The 21,007-nt window shown below is 38.9% G+C and overlaps 1 protein-coding gene across 4 annotated transcripts in view; it reads left to right on the top strand.

Moving 5' to 3' along the window:
• LOC26514902 (proton-associated sugar transporter A) overlaps positions 1–21,007 on the top strand; it is a 226,373-nt gene that overhangs the window by 45,215 nt on the left and 160,151 nt on the right. For 3 of the 4 annotated variants that reach the window (XM_014910194.3, XM_032453847.2, XM_032453848.2), the window contains exon 2: positions 8,587–8,849. The exons of the other annotated variant lie outside the window; for it this stretch is intronic. In XM_014910194.3, the coding sequence (XP_014765680.1) occupies positions 8,587–8,849 (263 nt within the window). The remainder of the gene's footprint in view (positions 1–8,586; positions 8,850–21,007) is intronic. 4 annotated transcript variants of the gene reach the window in all.

Consider the following 21,007-nt stretch of genomic DNA (forward strand, 5'->3'; position numbering starts at 1 on the left):
GGACGGCGTTAGCATAACATCGGCAGAACAGAGTGTCTTGTGGTGGCTGGATCCTCTAGTGAATCACGAGGGCTGACGTAGACACTTTTATAACCTCAAGTTTGACCATTTAGCCCGCGGATGTTTCTCCTTCTTCTGCTTCCTTTCTTTCCTTATTTGCTGAGCGTTACTAGATTCTGGCTCTAAAGTTCATGTCATCACATTGCGGCTGGCTAGCTTCACAGTTCGAAATGCTCGGTAGCGGTGACCTTGAGACGCTGAATTCAGCACTAATGTAGCCTCAGTATATATTTTCCCGAAGTACGTAAGGAAAGTTGTCTCACATCACAGAAATTCCGCCCGGTCTCAATATATATTTGCCAGATCCACAACTAAGTTGAGAGTTGTGTTCCACGGTACTGCTGGCTCGCCCTCCAGCAGTGCTATTTCCATAATGATGCCCCGACGTTTTTCATACCTTGCTTCAGTTTGGGTCCTAGGTGGTCACTATTACAGGAGATATTTTTAAGATATACCAATACGTACGTGCTGCGTCAAATTTTAGTTTGCTGTAGTTCAACCTCTGACGACATTCTATTCACGATGTCGGTATTAATGTGAAAGTGTTTAAACTAGATTCTGTTAGGTATTGCGAAGCCAACGTTTTTTTTTAGCAACTCGTTCAAATATAATTTAGTTTTCTGGCGCTACAACAAATATCAACCCGATGGAAAAATCGGTAGGATCGCAATTCTGGTAAGAAACCATTTCATAAACCACCACCATAAGCAATTTGCAGAGAATTATATACTTATTTAATAGTATGAAATCGGCCTAACCACACATTTAGCTGTATTTCTCTTTTAACGGAAATTTTTAAATAGACTTGAAGCTCGTATCTAAACTCTAGAATCAGATAAAATAGAATAGATAGTAAAGATAAATATAGATTAAACTTCAAATAAAACAGCCTGTACTAGAAAAGCTTCCGTCCTATTCTCCCAAAATTCAAAATCAACAATATATTGAGACTTGATGAGTATATTGTTGTAATATACGCATATATTTGTATCAAAGCAGCAACTTGGCAACTCTGTTCCAATATGTATTAGTTCTTAAGTTCTTTTGTTCAAGTTCAGTTCTAACTCAAACGTAAAGTACGAAAGTCCAATGTAAGGGACGCGATCATATTATCAACAATTTAATAAACTGCACTTTATATTTCTTTTCATTCTTAATAACCGACTACCTCTTTATCTGGCTGTTGACCAAAATATCAACAGGTTATGGGCCCAGACCGCGATAGTCAAGAGATTGAAACGAAGAGTTCTGAGAAAAAGTGTAAATTGTAAAATAGGCAAGCTATGAAAAATGGCGAGTGTTTTATAAAAATTGAACCGCTAAGCGCGGAGAATTATGACACATGGAAATTGAAAATGCGTGCAGTGCTCGTGAAAAACGAACTATGGCAGTACGTAGATGGTACAAACATTTGTCCAAAAAAAAATGAAGATCGGGATGCATGGAAAATGCAAGATGAAAAGGCGCGCGCGGATATATTACTCTCGATTAGTACATCGGAATTAAATATAATTGAAAGTTGTGCGACATCCAGAGATTGCTGGATACGGTTACAAGAAACGTTTCAATCAACGGGACCAGCGCAAAAAGCGAGTCTGCTGAAACGTGTGGCATTATCGAGAATGCAAGAAGGTAACGACATGAGGCAACATGTCAACGAATTTTTAGACGCAGTGAAAAAGTTAAAAGAAATCAACGTAGCAATAGGCGACGATTTGCTTGCCATCCTTCTCTTTTATAGTCTGCCGGGTTCTTACGAAACATTTAGGTGTGCCATGGAAACAAGAGACGATTTGCCAGGGCCAGAAGTGTTACGCTTAAAAATATTAGAAGAACAAAACGCATTATACGCTAACCGCCGAAAAGGCAAAGTAGAGAAGAAAGAAACGAGAACTTGCTATAACTGTAATAAGCCGGGACACTTAGCAAGAAACTGCAAGAATAGACAGAAAAATGAAAATAACGAGAATCGCGCGAGTAAAACGGAAAATAAGAAAGAAGCGCTAAATATTTGCGAATATGGTTATTCAGTGGAAATGCATAACGAAATGTGGTGCCTAGATAGCGGTTGTACGGCACATATGAGTTCAAACAGAAATATGTTTGAGAGTGTAACAAAGGTCGAAAAGACTTTGCATTTGGCAAATAATAATACAACTAGGGTAAACGGTATTTGGCGACATTAATATTGAAGTCAAAAACAAACAACAAAAGAAAGAAATAATTCTTAAAGAAGTGCTTCATGTGTCAGATTTGCGCCAAAATTTATTGTCAGTTTCAAAAATGACCGACAAAGGGTACGAGGTACATTTCCGAAAAAATGAGGCAATTATTATGCAAAATAATAAAGTTTGGATAAGCGCGAAACGGTATGGAAACTTATATTATTTGAATACCGAAAAACAACAGGCGAACAATGTGGTGAATTCTAACGTTAAAGAAATCGATTTGTGGCATTATCGTATGGGACACTTTAACGAAAATGACTTAAAAGGCATGGCCATAAAAGGGAAAGTCCACGGTATGAAATTAAATCGCGAAGAAAAACTCTCAGAATGTGAAATTTGCTTAAGTGAAAAACTAACCGCAAAAAGTTACCCGAGCGCAAAAGAAAAGAGAACCAAAGACCTATTAGAAATTGTACACAGTGATGTATGCGGCCCCATGCGAACGGAGTCCATAAGTGGCTACAAGTATATTGCCACGTTTACTGATGACTACTCCCGTTACTGTAAAATATATTTCCTCAAAAGGAAAAATGAAGTATTTGAAGCTTTTCAGACTTATAAATCATTTGTTGAGAATTTCACAGGCAAGACAATAAAAACATTGCAGAGCGATAATGGACTAGAATATCGCAACAGAGCCTTCGATGATTTTCTGGAGAAGCACGGATTGGTCGGCGGCTATCAGTGCCGCACACACCGCAGCAGAACGGCATAGCGGAGAGGCATAATCGCACTCTCATCGAGATGGCCAGGTGCATAATGAAACAGTCGGGTGCACCCCCTATGCTTTGGGCAGAGGCAGTTAAATCCGCCTGTTACATCCGAAACAGATGTTCGACGAAAGGAATATGTGGTGACATACCATATACATACTGGACTGGAAAAGTCCCAACAGTGCTATATCTGAGAATATTCGGCACAAAAGCATATGCATTGGTGAAAGGCACAAACAAAGGCAAGTTTGAGTCTCGATCACAAGAATGCATATTTGTTGGCTACGCTGAAGAATCGAAAGCCTACCGATTGTATGTTCCAGGATCACGCTCAATAATCACCAGTAGTGACGTCAAGTTTTTGAGCACAGCAAGAGATTTACGAAGACGAGCTACAAGTGGACATAGGCACAGGAATAGCATGCATTGAGCTACAAAAGCAGCAAGAAAGTGGGTCATCCAGCGATGCAGAATCTGAAGATCAACCCCAGCCCCAACGTTTTGGTAAAGGGCGTCCCAGATCAGTCAGGACCGGCCAGCGTGGAAGACCACGCAAAATATATCAACAGGCAGCAAAAGAGGGCAACGAGAGCTGTCAAGAAGACAGCATGGGCTCATCCTCCCAAGAAACGTTCGAGGAGTGTGAGATGGCATTTGCGATGGACGCAGACGATCCAACGACAATCGACGATGCGAAAAGCTCAACAAATGGGATCGGCTGGATAAGGGCAGCTGAAGACGAATTTTTGGCGCATGTTCTCAACAACCCTTGGCAAGTTGTTGAACGTCCAAGCAACCGACAAATAATTGGCAACAAAATGGTTTTCCGAATCAAAGACGATGGCACATCCAAGGGTAAGAAGAAGGTGAGGCTAGTGGCAAAGGGCTACGCACAAAAACCAGGCGAAGACTTCTATGAATCGTACTCCCCCGTTGCACAATTCACATCAGTTAGACTATTGGCAGCCTTAGCGATACAGTCTGATATGGAGATCCACCAAATGGACCTAGTAACGGCATACCTAAACGGTGAACTGGAGGAAGACGTGTACATGAACATCCCAGAAGGTTTCAACGATTTATGGAAAAATTGGCATCAAGAGTTCCAATTGGTTCCAATCAGAAGAATCCAGAAGCGAAATACGTCAAAGAAGCCAAGCAGTGGATTCAGGCAGTAAAGCGGATGAAAAATCCAGTCTAATTAATCAAGAAGGCCCTTTATGGATTGCGACAGTCAGGCTTACGTTGGTATCAGAAGCTGACTACAAAACTCAACGAAATTGGACTTGAGCCTACCGAGCAGGACCCATGCATGTTTATAAAAAAGGAGGAGAAGAAAATTCTACTGGTGACGATTTACGTGGATGATTTGCTATTAACTTCAAATAATCCGAAATGGCTGCAGCAAATCAAATCGCATCTCAGCGCAGAGTTCCAGATGAAAGATATCGACCGAGTGAAGATGTGTTTGGGAATGGAATTCCAACAAGATCTACAAAAAATTGCGTATTCATCTCACAAGAGAAGTACATCGATACCATATTGAAGAGATTTGGTATGACAGAATGCAAACCTGCATTGACACCAATTGAAGCAAAAAGCAACCTGAAGCGACCAGAGGCATTCGACGAGAACGAGATGAAAAGGTATCCTTACCAGAGTTTAATTGGTACTTTAATGTTTAATAACCGACTACCTCTTTATCTGGCTGTTGACCAAAATATCAACATATATAAAGAAACGACCACTAATTTTTCACTCTAACTCAGACTTATACGTCTAGTATCCTGCTTTGTTGAGTAATTGAGCTTCTTAATAGCTAGATTCTTCTACACAATCCCTAATCAAAATATTTTTTTTATGGTTCTACCTTATAGTTATGTATATACTCAACGTTTGATTCTGCGGAGCGGCGGAGAGACGATACCGGGTGAAAGGGACAACGCTTGTTCACCACGAAAAATGTAGGTGGCAGATCGACACGGGGGGGCTGGGTGAAAGACATCACCGGTATTTTAGGTAAAACAATTATTGTCGGTCAGATTTTTCCGGCGATTGCATGACCCGTCACACTCATTCATCCCGTTTTGCTAAAGAAAACTTTCGCTGCCATGCACCCAATCTGTTTATTTTCATTTGTGTAAGATTTGGCTCGCTGATTCCGAAAGCGGGCCCTCCGTGATCAAAAAATGATCACGCGTCAGGACTGATCAAGAACCCTTCTTGTGATCAAGACCCCTTTTTGTGATCAAGAACCCCTCCAGGCCCTTATTGAAGCAAGACCTACGATTCTGTAGTAGCAATAAACCCTATGACATTGTGTTTTTGCTATTTTTACAGCTTTCAAATAGTTACCGAAGTTAGGACCTCGTTGGTATAAATTGATACTCTATAGACTGCGATAAGCAATAATACCGTATTGCTGATGCTCCTTTTAATTCGCTTAACTAAGTTTTTGCTGCAACGATATTTGGGGCATTTCGAACCAGATCTTCAGAGGTTTCCTACGGATAGAAGTAACCGTCCTGGTATCCTTCCAATTTCCCTACACTATGTGACGTTTCACTAGAAGCAATGAAAGTGGTTTCTATTTCAGAAAGTTTATTAACTCCAGAAACTATTATCAGAATGTTATGCCATCTTCAAAGTTTAAATAACATCATCAAACATTAGAGTTTACAGCTGAAACTCGCATCATGACAGGAGTGCCTCTTGAAATTGTACCAGAAATGAGCACCCCCTGTAAGTTTTTTTGAAAGATGCCATCTTCACAATAGTACATTTGACAGAATATATAATAATATATAACTCCAAACAACTACATTGTTTTAGAATAGTACATTGATGTTGACTAACAGCCCCCACGATGCTAGTTTCTAAAAGAGAACAGTGCTGCTACTATATGTAGAAACCTCGCGAGCGGTGGGTTGTCCTTGGCTATTATTGCCACCAAAGGTAGAGGAATTTCACTGAAGACATTGGTGACATTCGGATACTCGATCACCTGAGGATCAACTTAAAAATATGGGGCGGTTGATGGGGAGTTGATTAGGTGGGAATGGCCATCACAGACTAACACCCGGCAGTAAAAACTTGATTCATAACACAGGCCAACAGCAAAAAATCTCCACGCATAATTTCACCTGCTCTATAACCTTTAAGCTCCCCTGAACCAAAGTCCAGAACAAACATAGGTTCTATCACCCACAGTTTTCGCGGTACACCTAAGAGAAGAAATTGATCAAATTTTACCATATATTGAATTATGTAGACCGTGTGGCGATGACCATCATTGTTTCAGTACATATCATTTTTAAAATGTATGTGTACCAACTAAAATTAAAAAATGGTATCTAGCAGTTACCATATCTTTGGAATACTCATCCAAAGTTGAAATCTCAGATTTTCTACATTAATTTTTGGTCTTCTATGATTTTTCTCCAAACATTTTTCTATGGAAGATTTTTATTTTCTTTTTGAAATCAGTAGATCATATCATGTTTTAATTTTGGATTTAAGGGAAAGCACGAAATAATTTTATTGAATTTATTATGGCTTGTTTAGTAGTGAATTTATTATAGCTTGTTTAGTAAAGCTTTACAGAAGTTGTAGATAGCCATGACTTTTTGAAAATATGAAAAGAGCAATGAGTTAAAAATTTATATAAATTAAACAAATGTTTATAGCTAAATAATTTCATGGATATTGGTACATAAATATACCACACTTAGGTGATAAATAATAATAATATTGGACAAAGTAAAAAAAATAAATAAACAAATAAAATGTGGATTGTGCTAAAATAGTTTGCCGATTTTATTAATTGGATTGTTGTTCGTAACATGTTTAGTTCGCGTTATTTTAATGTTTTTCTATTTAATATTCATTGCTATAACTTAACATAAAATGCTCCCGGCTGTTGAGCAGGTGTTCAACCGACGTCCAGCTCTATAGTGAATTTTCTTTGGGGAAGGTTCCGGAGTTGTTTCTCTGTTGTTCCCTTTGCCTTTTGGAGAACAAAAAGACCGTTTACCTCACAAGATGTCGACGCTTATCCAAATCAGCTTGATGACTTAAACGCAGCGTATGAAATGGTTGCCTGATGGTCAGGTTTATATGGTGAAGCTAGTCTTTTTATCTTAGCTATTCGAACCTTTTGGAGCACCTCTAATTCCGTGCCTCCCATACTTGGTACTTGGGTAGAAACCCATATGGCGTGACCTCTATGGGCGTAGAAATATTTCCGAATCGACTGAAAAAAGCTCGTATATCAGTGGTCATAGTGCATGACGATGACGATGTGTATGAGATAGACTAAGAGTAGATTTTCAATAATCAAGAGTTGATTAGCGTTTTTTTTTTTTGCAAAATCAATGAACTGTGCGCTTGATTCGTAGTTTAGTAGTCTTCATCTGTTCTATTCTCTAGAGCATCTATGATAGCTACGCTAGTGTGCAAAGCGTAAGAAATCCGCTGTTAGGGATGTGCTTGTGACGAAGAATTTTCACTATGCTCAGCCGACAACTATGTAGCCGCTCATATCACTGGGCACCCCAAGAGCTGTACCTTAAAGGTAAAGGTAAACCTAAAGGTTCAAACCCCATTAAAGGTCACCCAAGAGGCCTATCAACCGTTCGAGCCCCCTGTAGCTGATGTTTCAGAACTAGTAACTGATCCCACCATGAAAACAAACATTTGTCACCCGGCTTGCCCCAGACCCTATAAAATACATATATTCTTGATGTTTCTATATATTTTTCATGTCCATTTGTCTGTTTCTACGCCAAATATTCTCTCATCGAATCTCTTGGATTAATGTGATTGCCATAGTTATGGTATTTCTAGAAAGTCTTTTTATCCGAATGAAGTTTTATAGTGATCGGAACAACGATCTGAACAAAAAAAAAATTGGACTGAAAGATCGCAAATTACCTTGGATTTATTTGAGGATAGATAGTTGACGCTTCCTACATTGGCCTATCTTTCGTTTGGCCAAATAATCCGTTTTGTAAAATTTTAAAAGAATTGAATTATGTAGACCGTATAATAACGTTGACCACCATTGCTTTTAGTAGCACGAGTGGCTAAACACGAAGTTTTGACATTAATAAAGACTAGAAAAGAAAGTAAATTGGTGTCCGCTAAATAAACGTGGGAGCCACATCTTCCCGCCAATAACATTGGGGTTTTCTAAGATGGAAGCTTGAAAATAAATCATATTAATAATGACGGAATGGTGCAGGCGAACTATACCCGACATTTGCAAAATATTTCTGGTTCGAAGTATATATTATAATATAAGCTGGCACCTACCTGCAAGAGAACATTAACTTCAGCCACGCACAAAGTTAGCTTTCCTTTCGGAAATTCTCCCTTAATTACTCCATTCTTTTACTTTTTTTAAAGCTAAGAAATATGTAACTAGAAAATTTGCTGGCAGTTAAAATAAAAAGTAACGTATTATAATTGATAAGCCGATTATCGCCGCCATTTCTTTTTTTAATTTATATAAACAATTGTGAAATGTTATGAAATTAAAATCCGAACAAAATAGTAATAACTTCACTTATTGATTTTGATTTCAGAAAAAAGTCGAGAGCTGAATTGATTCGAGTTTCAGCTGCTGTGATGGGAATTGAATTTTCGTATGCAGCGGAGACTGCTTTTGTGTCTCCAACTCTTCTTAAAATCGGAGTTAGGCATCAACAGATGACTCTGGTTTGGGCATTATCTCCGTTAGTAGGATTCTTTGTATGCCCTATATTGGGATCGCTATCTGATCGATGTAAATTGAACATGGGTCGTCGAAGGCCGTTTATTCTTCTATTGTCAATAGGAATAGTTATTGGTAACTATAAAAACAAATTTTATTTCGACAGTAATTTTATTTTTCCTATTATGAAATCAATTATGTTCAGGTATAATTTTTCTATCTCAGTAAAAAAATATGATAATTTCAGCATAGATAATTCAGTCAATAACACAGGCCAACAGAAAAATATCTCCACGCATAATTTCACCTGCTCCATAACCTTTAGGCTCCCCTGAACCAAAGTCCAGAACAAACATGGGTTCAATCACCCACAGTTTCCGCGGTACACCTAAGAGAAGAAATTCATCAAATTTTACCATATATTGAATTATGTAGGCCGTGTAATGGCGATGACCATCATTGTTTCTAGTACATATCACTTTTGAAATGTATGTGTACCAACTTAAATTAAACAAGAAAGGAAAGCTAACTTCGGGCGGAGCCGAAGTTTATATACCCTTGCAGTTCAGTCGCAGTCCGCTAGGTGGCGCCACGCATCTTATATTATTAGATATATAGAAGATCGTATATAGTCGGCCGATTCTTATGAAATTTGGCAAATCAGATTATTTTGTCCAAACTAGAATCTGTACCAAGTCCCATCTTTCTAACTTAAAAAACACCAAAGTTATGCCAATTCCGATCGTTGTATGACAGCTATAGGATATAGTCGGCTGATCCTTATGAAATTTTGAACATAAGATACGTTGGTCAAATATAACATGTGTGGAAAGTCTCAACCCTCTATCTTAAAAAACAACGAAGTTATGGCATTTCCGATCAATCAGTTATATGGCAGCTATAGGATATAGTCGACCGATCCCGGCCGTTCCGACTTATATACTGCCTGCAAAGGAAAGAAGGGTGTGTGCAAAGTTTCAACTCGATAGCTTTAAAACTGAGAGACTAGTTTGCGTAGAAACGGACAGACGGACAGACGGACAGACGGACATGCTCATATCGACTCAGGAGGTGATCCTGATCAAGAATATATATACTTTATAGGGTCGGAGATGTCTCCTTCACTGCGTTGCACACTTTTGACCAAAATTATAATACCCTCTGCAAGGGTATAAAAATGGTATCTAGCAGTTACCATATCTTTGGAATACTCATCCAAAGTTGAAATCTCAGATTTTCTACATTAATTTGTGGTCTTCTATGATTTTTCCCCAAACATTTTTCTATGGAAGATTTATATTTATATTTATATTTATATTTATATTTATATTTATATTTATATTTATATTTATATTTATATTTATATTTATATTTATATTTATATTTATATTTATATTTATATTTATATTTATATTTATATTTATATTTATATTTATATTTATATTTATATTTATATTTATATTTATATTTATATTTATATTTATATTTATATTTATATTCACAAATTATTTTACATAGCTTCGCCTTTGTCTGCTTGGCTCAACATACTCCCCCCGTTGAAGGTTGGATCTTCAACAGACACCGCACGCTTAGTCGTTCCAACCGCTTTCTTAAGTATGGCTACAAGGTTCATTCCGTCACACCTAGTTTCCTGGCCAGAGGCCACCTCATTGGGGGTAGATTCTCATCCTTCACAAGGACTATGTCACCAACAGAAATTACAGGGCCAGGGGTGCTCCATTTGAAACGCTGCAGCAACAGAGTGAGATACTCCTCTTTCCAACGCGCCCAGAACACTTGCTGCCAGAAGGAGACTCTCTGCCACCCATCCAGACGATTGAAGTTTAGGACAGTAAGGTCTGGTTCGATGAACGTTGAAGGCGGCCCGCCATTTCGAAAAGGAGCCGGAGTTAGCGCATCTAAGTAGACCGCCAAAATGGGGAGAGCGTAGAGGAATAAACCGCTACTCGATAGACTCCGACAGGCAAAAATCGTGCAGAGAAGCCTGGTGATCCTGGCTGTGAAATCTTCGCTTCAACTCCATAAGCTGATTCTTGGCACCAACAAAATTGGTGGCATTATCCGACCATATCTGTCTTGGTTTACGTCGCGTACAAATAAACCGTTGGAGCGCGCTCAGAAACGAAGCTGTGGAAAGGTCCTTGACTAAATGCAAAAGGATTGCCTTCGTACTGAAGCAGATAAATACGCTCCCATAACATTTGATAGGGCCCTTATTCCGAGTCTCTGCCTTGTAGAAAAACGGCCCGCAAAAACCCTCACCTGTGACATTAAAACTTTGGAATCCTTCAACTCTCTCGGTCGGAAGATCAGTCAAGACATGCTCCAGTAGACGAGGCTTTGCGCGAAAAAAGCGAAAAAAATGGAGGGTCTTTGGACCTAAGCTGGGAGTTTAATAGCTCAGTGGGAAGGGAACCTCTTGACAGTTGATCGGCTGGGATAAAAGCAGTAGGAATATAACGCCATTTCATTGCCTTGGTAGGCTCCTGTACGGAACAGGCGCGATTAGAAATAAACACGTTAAATCGAGCAGGTTCATCTTTATTTCAGGATAGGGCAACCGAGGAGTCAAACCAACAATAGTATATTTATACCTTTATATGTTCCAAGATCAGCAACTTCAGCCATCAGTCTTGCTAGTAACTCAGCTCCAGAGAGTTTTATCTTCGGTATTGTCTGAGTTTTAATGGGTGCCACTCGACTCTTTGAGCATAACAGCCGACAATCAGACCCTGACAATACATATACGCAAGGTCCATACGCATCCAAGCTAGCGTCGCAGAATCAGTGGACCTCCACCCTTTCTTGGCAGGGAATGACTAAACGAGGAAACTTAATTCGCTGAGTTTGGTCAAAACTGGAACGGAATTGTAACCATTCGGAGAGAAGGGATTGAGGAAGGCTTTCATCCCATGGCAAATTTTCTCGGCACAGCTTCTGCAATAGGATCTTTGCACTAGGTGACTACAGGACCTACTAAGCCCATCGGGCCATAACACCGAACGACGGAAGTTAGTATAGATCCCCTGGTTGGTTTGGCGGTGGGCTGAGGAGTTTCAAAGGAATACAGCAGTAGGTCAGCAGAAGGATCCCATGCTAATCCAAGAGTCTTTGTGAACGGACTGCCATCGTCAATTTTTAAGTATGACTCTCTATCACCTTCGGGAACGCCTTCCAAAGCCACTGGGATGTTTAAGCACTATTTCCTTAATTAAAACTGACCCTTATTCAACAGGCTCGATGTCTAAGCTATTATCTCAATCACTTCAGTCTTCGTTGGGGCACCAGATATGAGGTCGTCCACATAAAAGACCTGGGGGACAACACTAGAGCCGTAGCCTGGACGATAGGCGCAGTGCAGGCATCCATTTCCCAGAATTAATGGAGAAGATAATCGAGGCGATCGTGAAAAGGGTTTGCGGAGTCATCATCTTACATGAGGCTGTCAAATGAGGTTTTTCTGAGGTGCCACATCCTCCAGAAAGTACCCATCCAAAACGTGTCGTCTCCACCAGAGGCAGACCGTCTCCTAGCTGGATTTGCCCGACTGAGAGCAGATCAAAAAATAGGTTTGCTCCAATCAGCAGATCCACATGCTGAGCTCTGTGAAAGTTCGGATCAGCTAGAACCACATTGGCGGGAACCTTCCAGTTGGACACATCTATGTTTAGGCCTGCTTGACGCTCTATGATGTGAGACGCCACAACTGCCTTAATTTACACAGAATACGTCGATAGGTGTGACTTCAGTCAAACGTTAACCGATGCTCCATCCGTAGTGAATTCAGCGTCTCCAAGGCTAGTCACTGCTACAGAGCATTTGGAACGATGAAGGATGAAGTTGTGAGCCGGAGTCAAGTAGCGCTCGACAAGAAAAAAAAGCTCCTGATCTGCCACGGACGAGAATGTTGACGCTGGGCAAGGACACTACTTCAGCGCACCGACCCTGGGAGACTTATTAGCAGGAGGAGCCTGAGAGGTCGCAACCACAGCTTCATTGACCGGATCTAAACCGGAAGCGGGAACGGAAGTGGCGCTAGATAATTGCTCGCAAAGATGAAATAGCGCATGATGTTGGTGATTGCAAGTTACATCTGCGAGCATGCGCGAGCTAAGTGCTCAGACTTGAGGCTTGAGAGGGCAAGACGTCGGTCATCATCGTATCGTTCCTCAACTGACAAGGCGAGGAACCTTAGTCAAGAAGGCACAGTATGTGCCAGGATGCCGCACAGGGCACATGAAGCAGGCGGAGCATTCAGGAGCATGCAGGATCGGTTGTTAAATGGCCTGATTCGCTGACAAATGCGGAGCTAAGGCCAAATCCACCGTCTCCAAGATACGGTTCCAGGAACCGAGCCATAGATTCCCAAGTGAGCAGGCTGTCATCTTTGGTCTTTGTGGCAGGGTCCAGCTTTTGGAAGATGATCTGGATGAGGAGGCACCCTTGAATTTCGGCCGACGTAAATTCATGAGGGACTCATGAGGGCCTGCATATGTCCATTGAATATGTCCCCAAAGAGTATTATATTTATATTTATATTTATCCTGTGTCCTTTTAAATTTAACCAACCTTTAAACTTAAAATAAAATACCAAGAAGGATGCGGCAAGAAGGATGAGAAAGATTGTGTTGGATAGAAAGACATAAGTCTGCATATAAAACATTGGCAAAACAATAAAAAATATTTAGATCGAACTGAAGTCTGCATTAGGCTGAAGAGGATTTGTATTTCAGAGAAAGCTTAACATCATCTAGCTTTACTGATTTATATTCCTCGTTGATCCTTGTCGTTGTATTTGGGTAATTTAAGGAATTCCATTTTCTTAGTTTAGATTTGTATATTTGTATTTTATTTGGTTGGAGCAGCAATGGTGCCGCTCCAACGATCGAAATGTCTCTGATTTTTACAATATTCTTTAAGTCTAATTAAGGCTAAGTCTCATAGCTGCGCTGCTCGCAGGCAGCGGCAGAGAGACGGCTATGTATCTATATGCTTATGTATATTGCTATGCGCTCTCAAGTGTAGGCGCGAGGGGTATGCATATGCTATCGTTGCAGTTATGCCGACGCTAGCATTTCCCGTGTGTGGGCTAAGCCATAATGATCGGATTATATTTCGGCCACTTAGGATTTATGACCGGGACTTTGAAATATGTAAACACTGCAACAAAGTGTTACAGTGCGTACCCTTTAAGTATTTTCGGTACAGTGGGTATTCAATATATGTGCATTAGGGTGGGTCGATTGAAAAATCGCTTAGGCACATATGATTTTTGGATTCTAGGGATCAAAATAAGAAACTTTGATCAAGAGACCATACCTCTAAAATGAATTCTGATGTCCCTCGTTTTAACGTGAAGGAAAAATCTTGTTTTGACCCATTTAGAGTGCCCCAATCGAGTCCAAATGGATGAACGACCCCCACTAACTTTGGAGGGTCGACCCACCCATACCCCCCTGTGGTACCCCCCTGGGGCCACCAAGGGACGAAAAGGAGGAGAGGCGGTGGGCGGAGCAACAGGTTTTGAGTTACATTTTCATAGCATACTTTTAGGTGCAGTGATTTTGTGATATTTTTGTAAGGGAGAATCCCTCCTGTGGGATCCTAGGGGAGTACCACAAGCATGGGTGGGTCGACCCTCCAAAGTTAGGGGGGGTCGTTCATACATTTGGACTCGATTGGGGCACTCTAAATGGGTCAAAACAGGATTTTTCCTTCACGTTAAAACGAGGGACATCAGAATTCATTTTAGAGGTATGGTCTCTTGATCAAAGTTTCTTATTTTGATCCCAAGAATCCAAAAATCATATGTGCCTAAGCGATTTTTTTCACCCCCTACAAATCGAACCGCCCTAATGTGCATACTACATCTCCCTACTTTTGAAAAATAACGTAATATAATGAAGTTATTTTTTAATAAAAATTTCTAATTAATACATTCTCTTTTTTTTTATTTGTTTTCGATTATCTTATCAGAATTAAAGAAAATGAAATTATTAAAAAATATGTTTATTTATTTATTTATATATGTGTGTCTTTGTATGGCCATACTAAGTACAATTTATGAAATAAAGATTTTTAATCTATCCTTATAAACTGTTTGTTTCCTATGTTTATTATTTGTTATTATAATGTTATCTCTATCTCCTATTTCCGTTACTATATACGGACCTTTATATTTAGGATCTAACTTATGACCTGTCTCGTTTTTTGATAAAACTTGGTTCAAATATTGCTTTAGCGACAGTATTAGCATTTTTATTTGGTACAGGTATGGCAACTAAATACTTAGTTAAATCACATTTTAATGTGACTGCATACTCATTGCCATTTTCTGATTTTGGCAGTGGACCAATGGTATCCACTATCACTCTGTCGAAAGCATTTATTGGTGTGTCTGTAATTGTTAAAGGAGTCTTTATGTGTTTAGTTATTTTGGCTTTCTGGCATTTTTGACATTTTTTTACGTACTCAGTTATATCTTTAGACATGCCTTTCCACTAATAGTGTCTTTTTACTTTGGCCAAAGTTTTTGATATGCCAGTTTGACCTCCTTGAATTAGATCATCATGAAATGTAGACAAAATTGCTTCTTTTTCTTTTAAATTTGTTATTTGGGTCACCGGGTTGAGTAGCGCTACTCTTAATGTTTTCAAGATTTTATTGCCCATTAATTTAAAATTATCTATTGAAGTATGTTCAAAGATATTTTCCGCGCGGAATTTTTGTCTACTTTGATATCTGGTAGTGACTTTCAATATATTTCTAGTTATACTTTGTAGATCTTTGATGGTTATCCTTGATAAAGCATCAGCTACATAATTATCTTTTTCCTTTAAATATTCGACTGTAAAATCGTATTCTTCTAGTTCGAGCCTCATACGTGTCAGTTTGGAACTGGGATTGATCATTGAGAAAAGGTATATTAAAAGTCTGTGGTCTGTTTTTATTAAGAAATGTTTTCCATATATATATGGTCTGAAATGTAATATCGCCCAATGAATTGCAGATAATTCCTGCTCAGTAGTACATTTGTTACTTTCACCTTTTGTAAATGCTCTTGATGCGTACGCAATGGGAAGTTGGAGACCATTATGGTTTTGAGTTAAAACCGCTCCACATGCTTGCTTACTTGCATCTGTTATTATACAGAATTCTTTAGTGAAATCTGGATATTGTAGCAAGGTAGGTTCCATAAGTTTTGTTTTTAAGTATTGAAATGCATTTTCACACTCATCCGTCTATTTAAAAGGAACATTCTTTTTACATAATCTTGTTATGTGCCGTGAATAGTCGTCGAAATTTTTTATAAAACGTCTATAATAGCTACAAAATGCTACGAAACGTCTAGCACTGTCCGCGTCGTGCGGAACTGGGTAGTTCATAATGACATCGTATTTTTTGTCATCTGGAAGTATTCCTTTATCAGTGTATTTATGCATAAAAAATGAACATTTTTCTGGATGTAACTTTAGGTTGTATTTCCTACATTTCTCAAAAACATCTGTTAAGTTCTTAAGCATATGTTTTTCGGAACAGCCAATTACTATTAAGTCATCCATATAAAGGAATGCTTTAAAAGGTTCTAGACCAGAGAACGCAATAGTCATCATTCTCTGAAACGAATTAGGGGCTATTTTTAATCCGAAGGGTAATCGCGTGAAACGATATGAGCCGTTGCTCGTTGAAAAAGACGTTATATCTCTAGAACCTTTTTCTAGTTCAATTTAATGGAATCCTGACATTAAGTCAAGACATGAAAAGTATTTTGCTCGACCTAGTTGATCTAAAATGTCATCAATTCTAGATAATGGGAATTTATCAGATAGTATTTTTTTTATTTATCTGGCGGTAGTCAATTACTAATCGCCATTTCTTTACATTTGACCCGGGGGATGATTTCTTAGGAACAAGTAACAATGGGCTATTGTATTCAGATACTGACGGTTCGACAATCCCGTCAGAGATTAATTTACCTACTTGATGTTGTATTTCGTTCACCTGACTATGTGGGCTTCGATAGTTCTTTATATATACGGGTTCATCATCTTTTAATCTCAGTTTCTGTTTATAAAAATTATTTGTGGTTATTGATTCGGTTTCCAATCCGAATATATCGCTATACTGGGTGCATAAGCTAGAAAGCTGTGACTTGAACTGTGGAGGGAAGTTTTTTGAAAGTTGTGATAGTACGGATTTTTTCCTATTGTCTGAATTTGTGTTGACTACATCGTAGTAGTCGTAGACTACTTGGTCGGTATTTGTTGTGTTTAGTAGTCTTATGAAGGCATTATTAGATGTTGCTATGGTATTTGCAATATAAATGCCATGCTGAATTTCCTGATTTGGAATAAATACACTGTCTTCTTTTGAGTTACGCTCAATTTTCCGAATAACTTGGGATCTTGCTGGCAGAAGTATTGAATTATTGCCAGAACTATGAGTCATTGGTACATTAATTGGAAATTTTAAATTATTGGGTCTAATTATAAGCCAATCTTCAGATGGCTTGAAGTCTAATTGACAGTTGAATTTTTTTATAAAGTCGATGCCTATTATTCCATCGCATGGAATTGGGAAATGTGAATTTAGGATATGAAAATCGTATGGAATTATGTATTTAGTTGTCTGTATCTCCAAAGAAACTAAACCTTTGGATTTGGTTATTTCTTGACTTATGCCTTTTATGTCTATGATGTGATCATCTTGGATGTTTTGGAAGTTATCCGAAGTTTCTTTTAAAATGGAAATGTCTGCACCTGTATCTATTAAAAAGATGAGCTCTTTTCCAGTAGCTACATTGAAAAATGAAACAAATATATTTTGGCTGAGCTTAATGGTGTGAACTCAGACTTCTTTTATTATTGAGTATTTAAAGGGCTTTGGGAGTTTCCCGAAGTGCTTTGGTTAGTATTTTGTGTAATTCTGACATTGCTTTGATTACACAGGCCAACAGCAAAAAATCTCCACGCATAATTTCACTTGCTCCATAACCTTTAGGCTCCCCTGAACCAAAGTCCAGAACAAACATAGGTTCTATAACCCACAGTTTCCGCGGTACACCTAAGAGAAGAAATTGATCAAATTTTACCATATATTGAATTATGTAGGCCGTGTAATGGCGATGACCATCATAGTTTCCAGTACATATCATTTTTGAAATGTATGTGTACCAACTAAAATTCAAAAATGGTATCTAGCAGTTACCATATCTTTGGAATACTCATCCAAAGTTGAAATCTCAGATTTTCTACGTTAATTTTTGGTCTTCTATGATTTTTCCCCAAACATTTTTCTATGGAAGATTTTTATTTTCTTATTGAAGTCAGTAGATCATACCATGTTTTAATTTTGGATTTAAGGGATAACTCGAAATAATTTTATTGAATTTATTATAGGTGGTTCAACAATATTTTCTTCATTTAAATTGGAGTTTTTAATCTCATATTTTCAAAAAGTCATGGCTATCTACAACTTCTGTAAAGCTTTACTAAACAAGCTGAACCTGCAATAGATACGTTTTGAATGTAGAAACAGTTTTAGATAGCCATGACTTTTTGAAAATATGAGATTAAAAACTCCAATTTAAATGAAGAAAATATTGTTGAACCACCTATAATAAATTCAATAAAATTATTTCGAGTTATCCCTTAAATCCAAAATTAAAACATGGTATGATCTACTGACTTCAATAAGAAAATAAAAATCTTCCATAGAAAAATGTTTGGGGAAAAATCATAGAAGACCAAAAATTAACGTAGAAAATCTGAGATTTCAACTTTGGGTGAGTATTCCAAAGATATGGTAACTGCTAGATACCATTTTTGAATTTTAGTTGGTACACATACATTTCAAAAATGATATGTACTGGAATCTATGAAGGTCATCGCCATTACACGGCCTACATAATTCAATATATGGTAAAATTTGATCAATTTCTTCTCTTCGGTGTACCGCAGAAACGGTGGGTGATAGAACCTATGTTTGTTCTGGACTTTGGTTCAGGGGAGCCTAAAGGTTATGGAGCAGGTAAAATTATGCGTGGAGGAAAAAAAAAGTTGGAAATTGTCGGCCTGTGTTATTGCCATTGGGGCCTTGGTACGAGTTTCCACGGCCTCTATAGTTTCCTCTATATTGACCTCGTCCTCCCCTGTTATTTTGGTTGTTGTAGTTATTGTTGTTATTTTGGTAATTGTTGTTGTAGTTATTGTAATTACCACGAGAATTACCTCTATAATTTCCACGTCCGCGATTTGAGCCGCGCTGTGGATAATTCTTGAAATATAGAACAGTATTTGACTGTCCAGTTGCTTCAGTGCAACTATTGACAAATTTGGAAACAGCATCGTTTATAGTACTAAAGGTGGCAGCTTGCATGATAAGTTTTACCTTATCGATTGTGCAATTTTTAGTCATTGCTTTGACTGCATGCTGCGTGGAATAACTTCTGGCTAGCTCTAAAGGTAAACCATCCGTTATATATGCACCTTCTAAGGCTTTCGTCATCTGCTCAATTTCTTGTGTATATTGGTTAGCAGTTTTATTGCGCTGCTGTAGGTTCATCAGCTTCGCTGATAATACTTCTACAGTTTCGCCCTTGACGTTGCCTCTTAGTTTAGAAATCACTTCAGTAATTGTTGTTTCATTACCGATTAGATTTCTGGCGACACCTTTTAGATTTGTTTTTATTATGGAGACAGCTAATTCTTCGTGCTCGCCTTTTATTGATTCTATTATTTGTAAAACATCAATGAAACTTGTTAAATTTTCAGCCTTACCATAAAAAACTGGTATAAGCTTGGATGCTGTATTAATAAAATCAATATTTGATTGTGCCATTGTGCCAAAGTTAATTATTTTGTTTTCTATTACACTGGAGGTATCTGAATCTGTTGAATTGTCCAGATCAGTGTATACTGCTGGAATAGTAAGTGTTGGCACCTAGTGCCAAGACCTACTACCCTATATGCACACTTAGTAATTTGATCCAATCAATATGCATCAGCATGTCGCAATATACAAACCCACTAACCGAATTTCTCACCTATAAATAATTAGTAATAAGCATAAAACTATATCCAACCTACTACCTCGGCACAAGTCGATGGCTCCGGAAGCAGAATCAGCGTGATCAGCGGGAAGAATGACCGACTGACCGAGGCAAACCGAAAGCAGCCAGCGAAGCCGAAATGCGTGTGTGAAGCAGTACGTGAACAAACAATCTGAGTCAGCAGACTCAGAGGTGGGTGACCCTGGCATTAACCTAAGTTTAGCAAGTCCAGAACTTTGACCTTTCTCAAATGTAATGATGTATAATTTAGCATCTTATATAAGAGTTATTCTTCTGAAATAAAGACAGTTCCCAAAGCAGAGTCAATCATCTCGTTACTCAGTGTCTGAACCACGGCTCTTAAAATCAACCTACTTCGAGTGATCCTGTGTAAAACGGTTCACAAGAAGAATCCGCGGCATACCAGTCTACTTCTAGTGTTGCTCCCGTGAAACGGACCACAAGTAGACCCCGCGTCACCTCATTACTTCGCGTGTTGCTCCCGTGAAACGGACCGCCAGTAGGACCGGCCGATAAGGAATCAGCCGAACCCCCATGCCACCGGTATTTGAGGAAAACCACCCCAGTACTTCAAGCACATCAACTCCAGCCTGATCGCAGCAAGCGTCTGGCCAACCCGAGCAGTCCCTTGCAGAATCCAGATAAATTTAGTCGAGACTATTTACGGTCTTTGACTACGACTCCGGGACCTACCGTTACTCCCGTGAGTTCAAGTTTGACGTAGTTGCCGCATAACGCTGTACGGACGAACATTTGGTGACCCCGACGTGGTCCTTTACTAAAGGATCACACCCTAAACACAAGCCATACGGCAGTTCATCTCAAAAAACTTACACCGCAACCATTACATCAGAATCAGACCCTGTAACCCAGATGCTCATTGATGAGCAAATTGAAAACAACATAGCCATCCAAAGGCTAATAAAAAATTTCACTAAGGACTCCGCAGAGCGAAGGCTCAAGGACGGATACTTCGAGGAGAGACTAAAACAGCTCACTCACTCATGGACCCAATTTAAAAGGAACGATGCCAAGCTCCGTGAGCTGGCGCTAAACCCGGAAAATGGTGAAGAAATATGAAGCCATATTTTCCGATGGAATCCCATCAGGGTCAGGTTCGTCACAAAGGCCCAGAAAAACAGGAGAAAATCTTGAGCCAAAGGCACAAGCACAAGGAACCGAGGGAGAAGACCCTCACGTA

The sequence above is a fragment of the Drosophila ananassae genome, chromosome 2R, assembly GCF_017639315.1.
Source record: "Drosophila ananassae strain 14024-0371.13 chromosome 2R, ASM1763931v2, whole genome shotgun sequence".
NCBI classification, from domain to species: domain Eukaryota; kingdom Metazoa; phylum Arthropoda; class Insecta; order Diptera; family Drosophilidae; genus Drosophila; species Drosophila ananassae.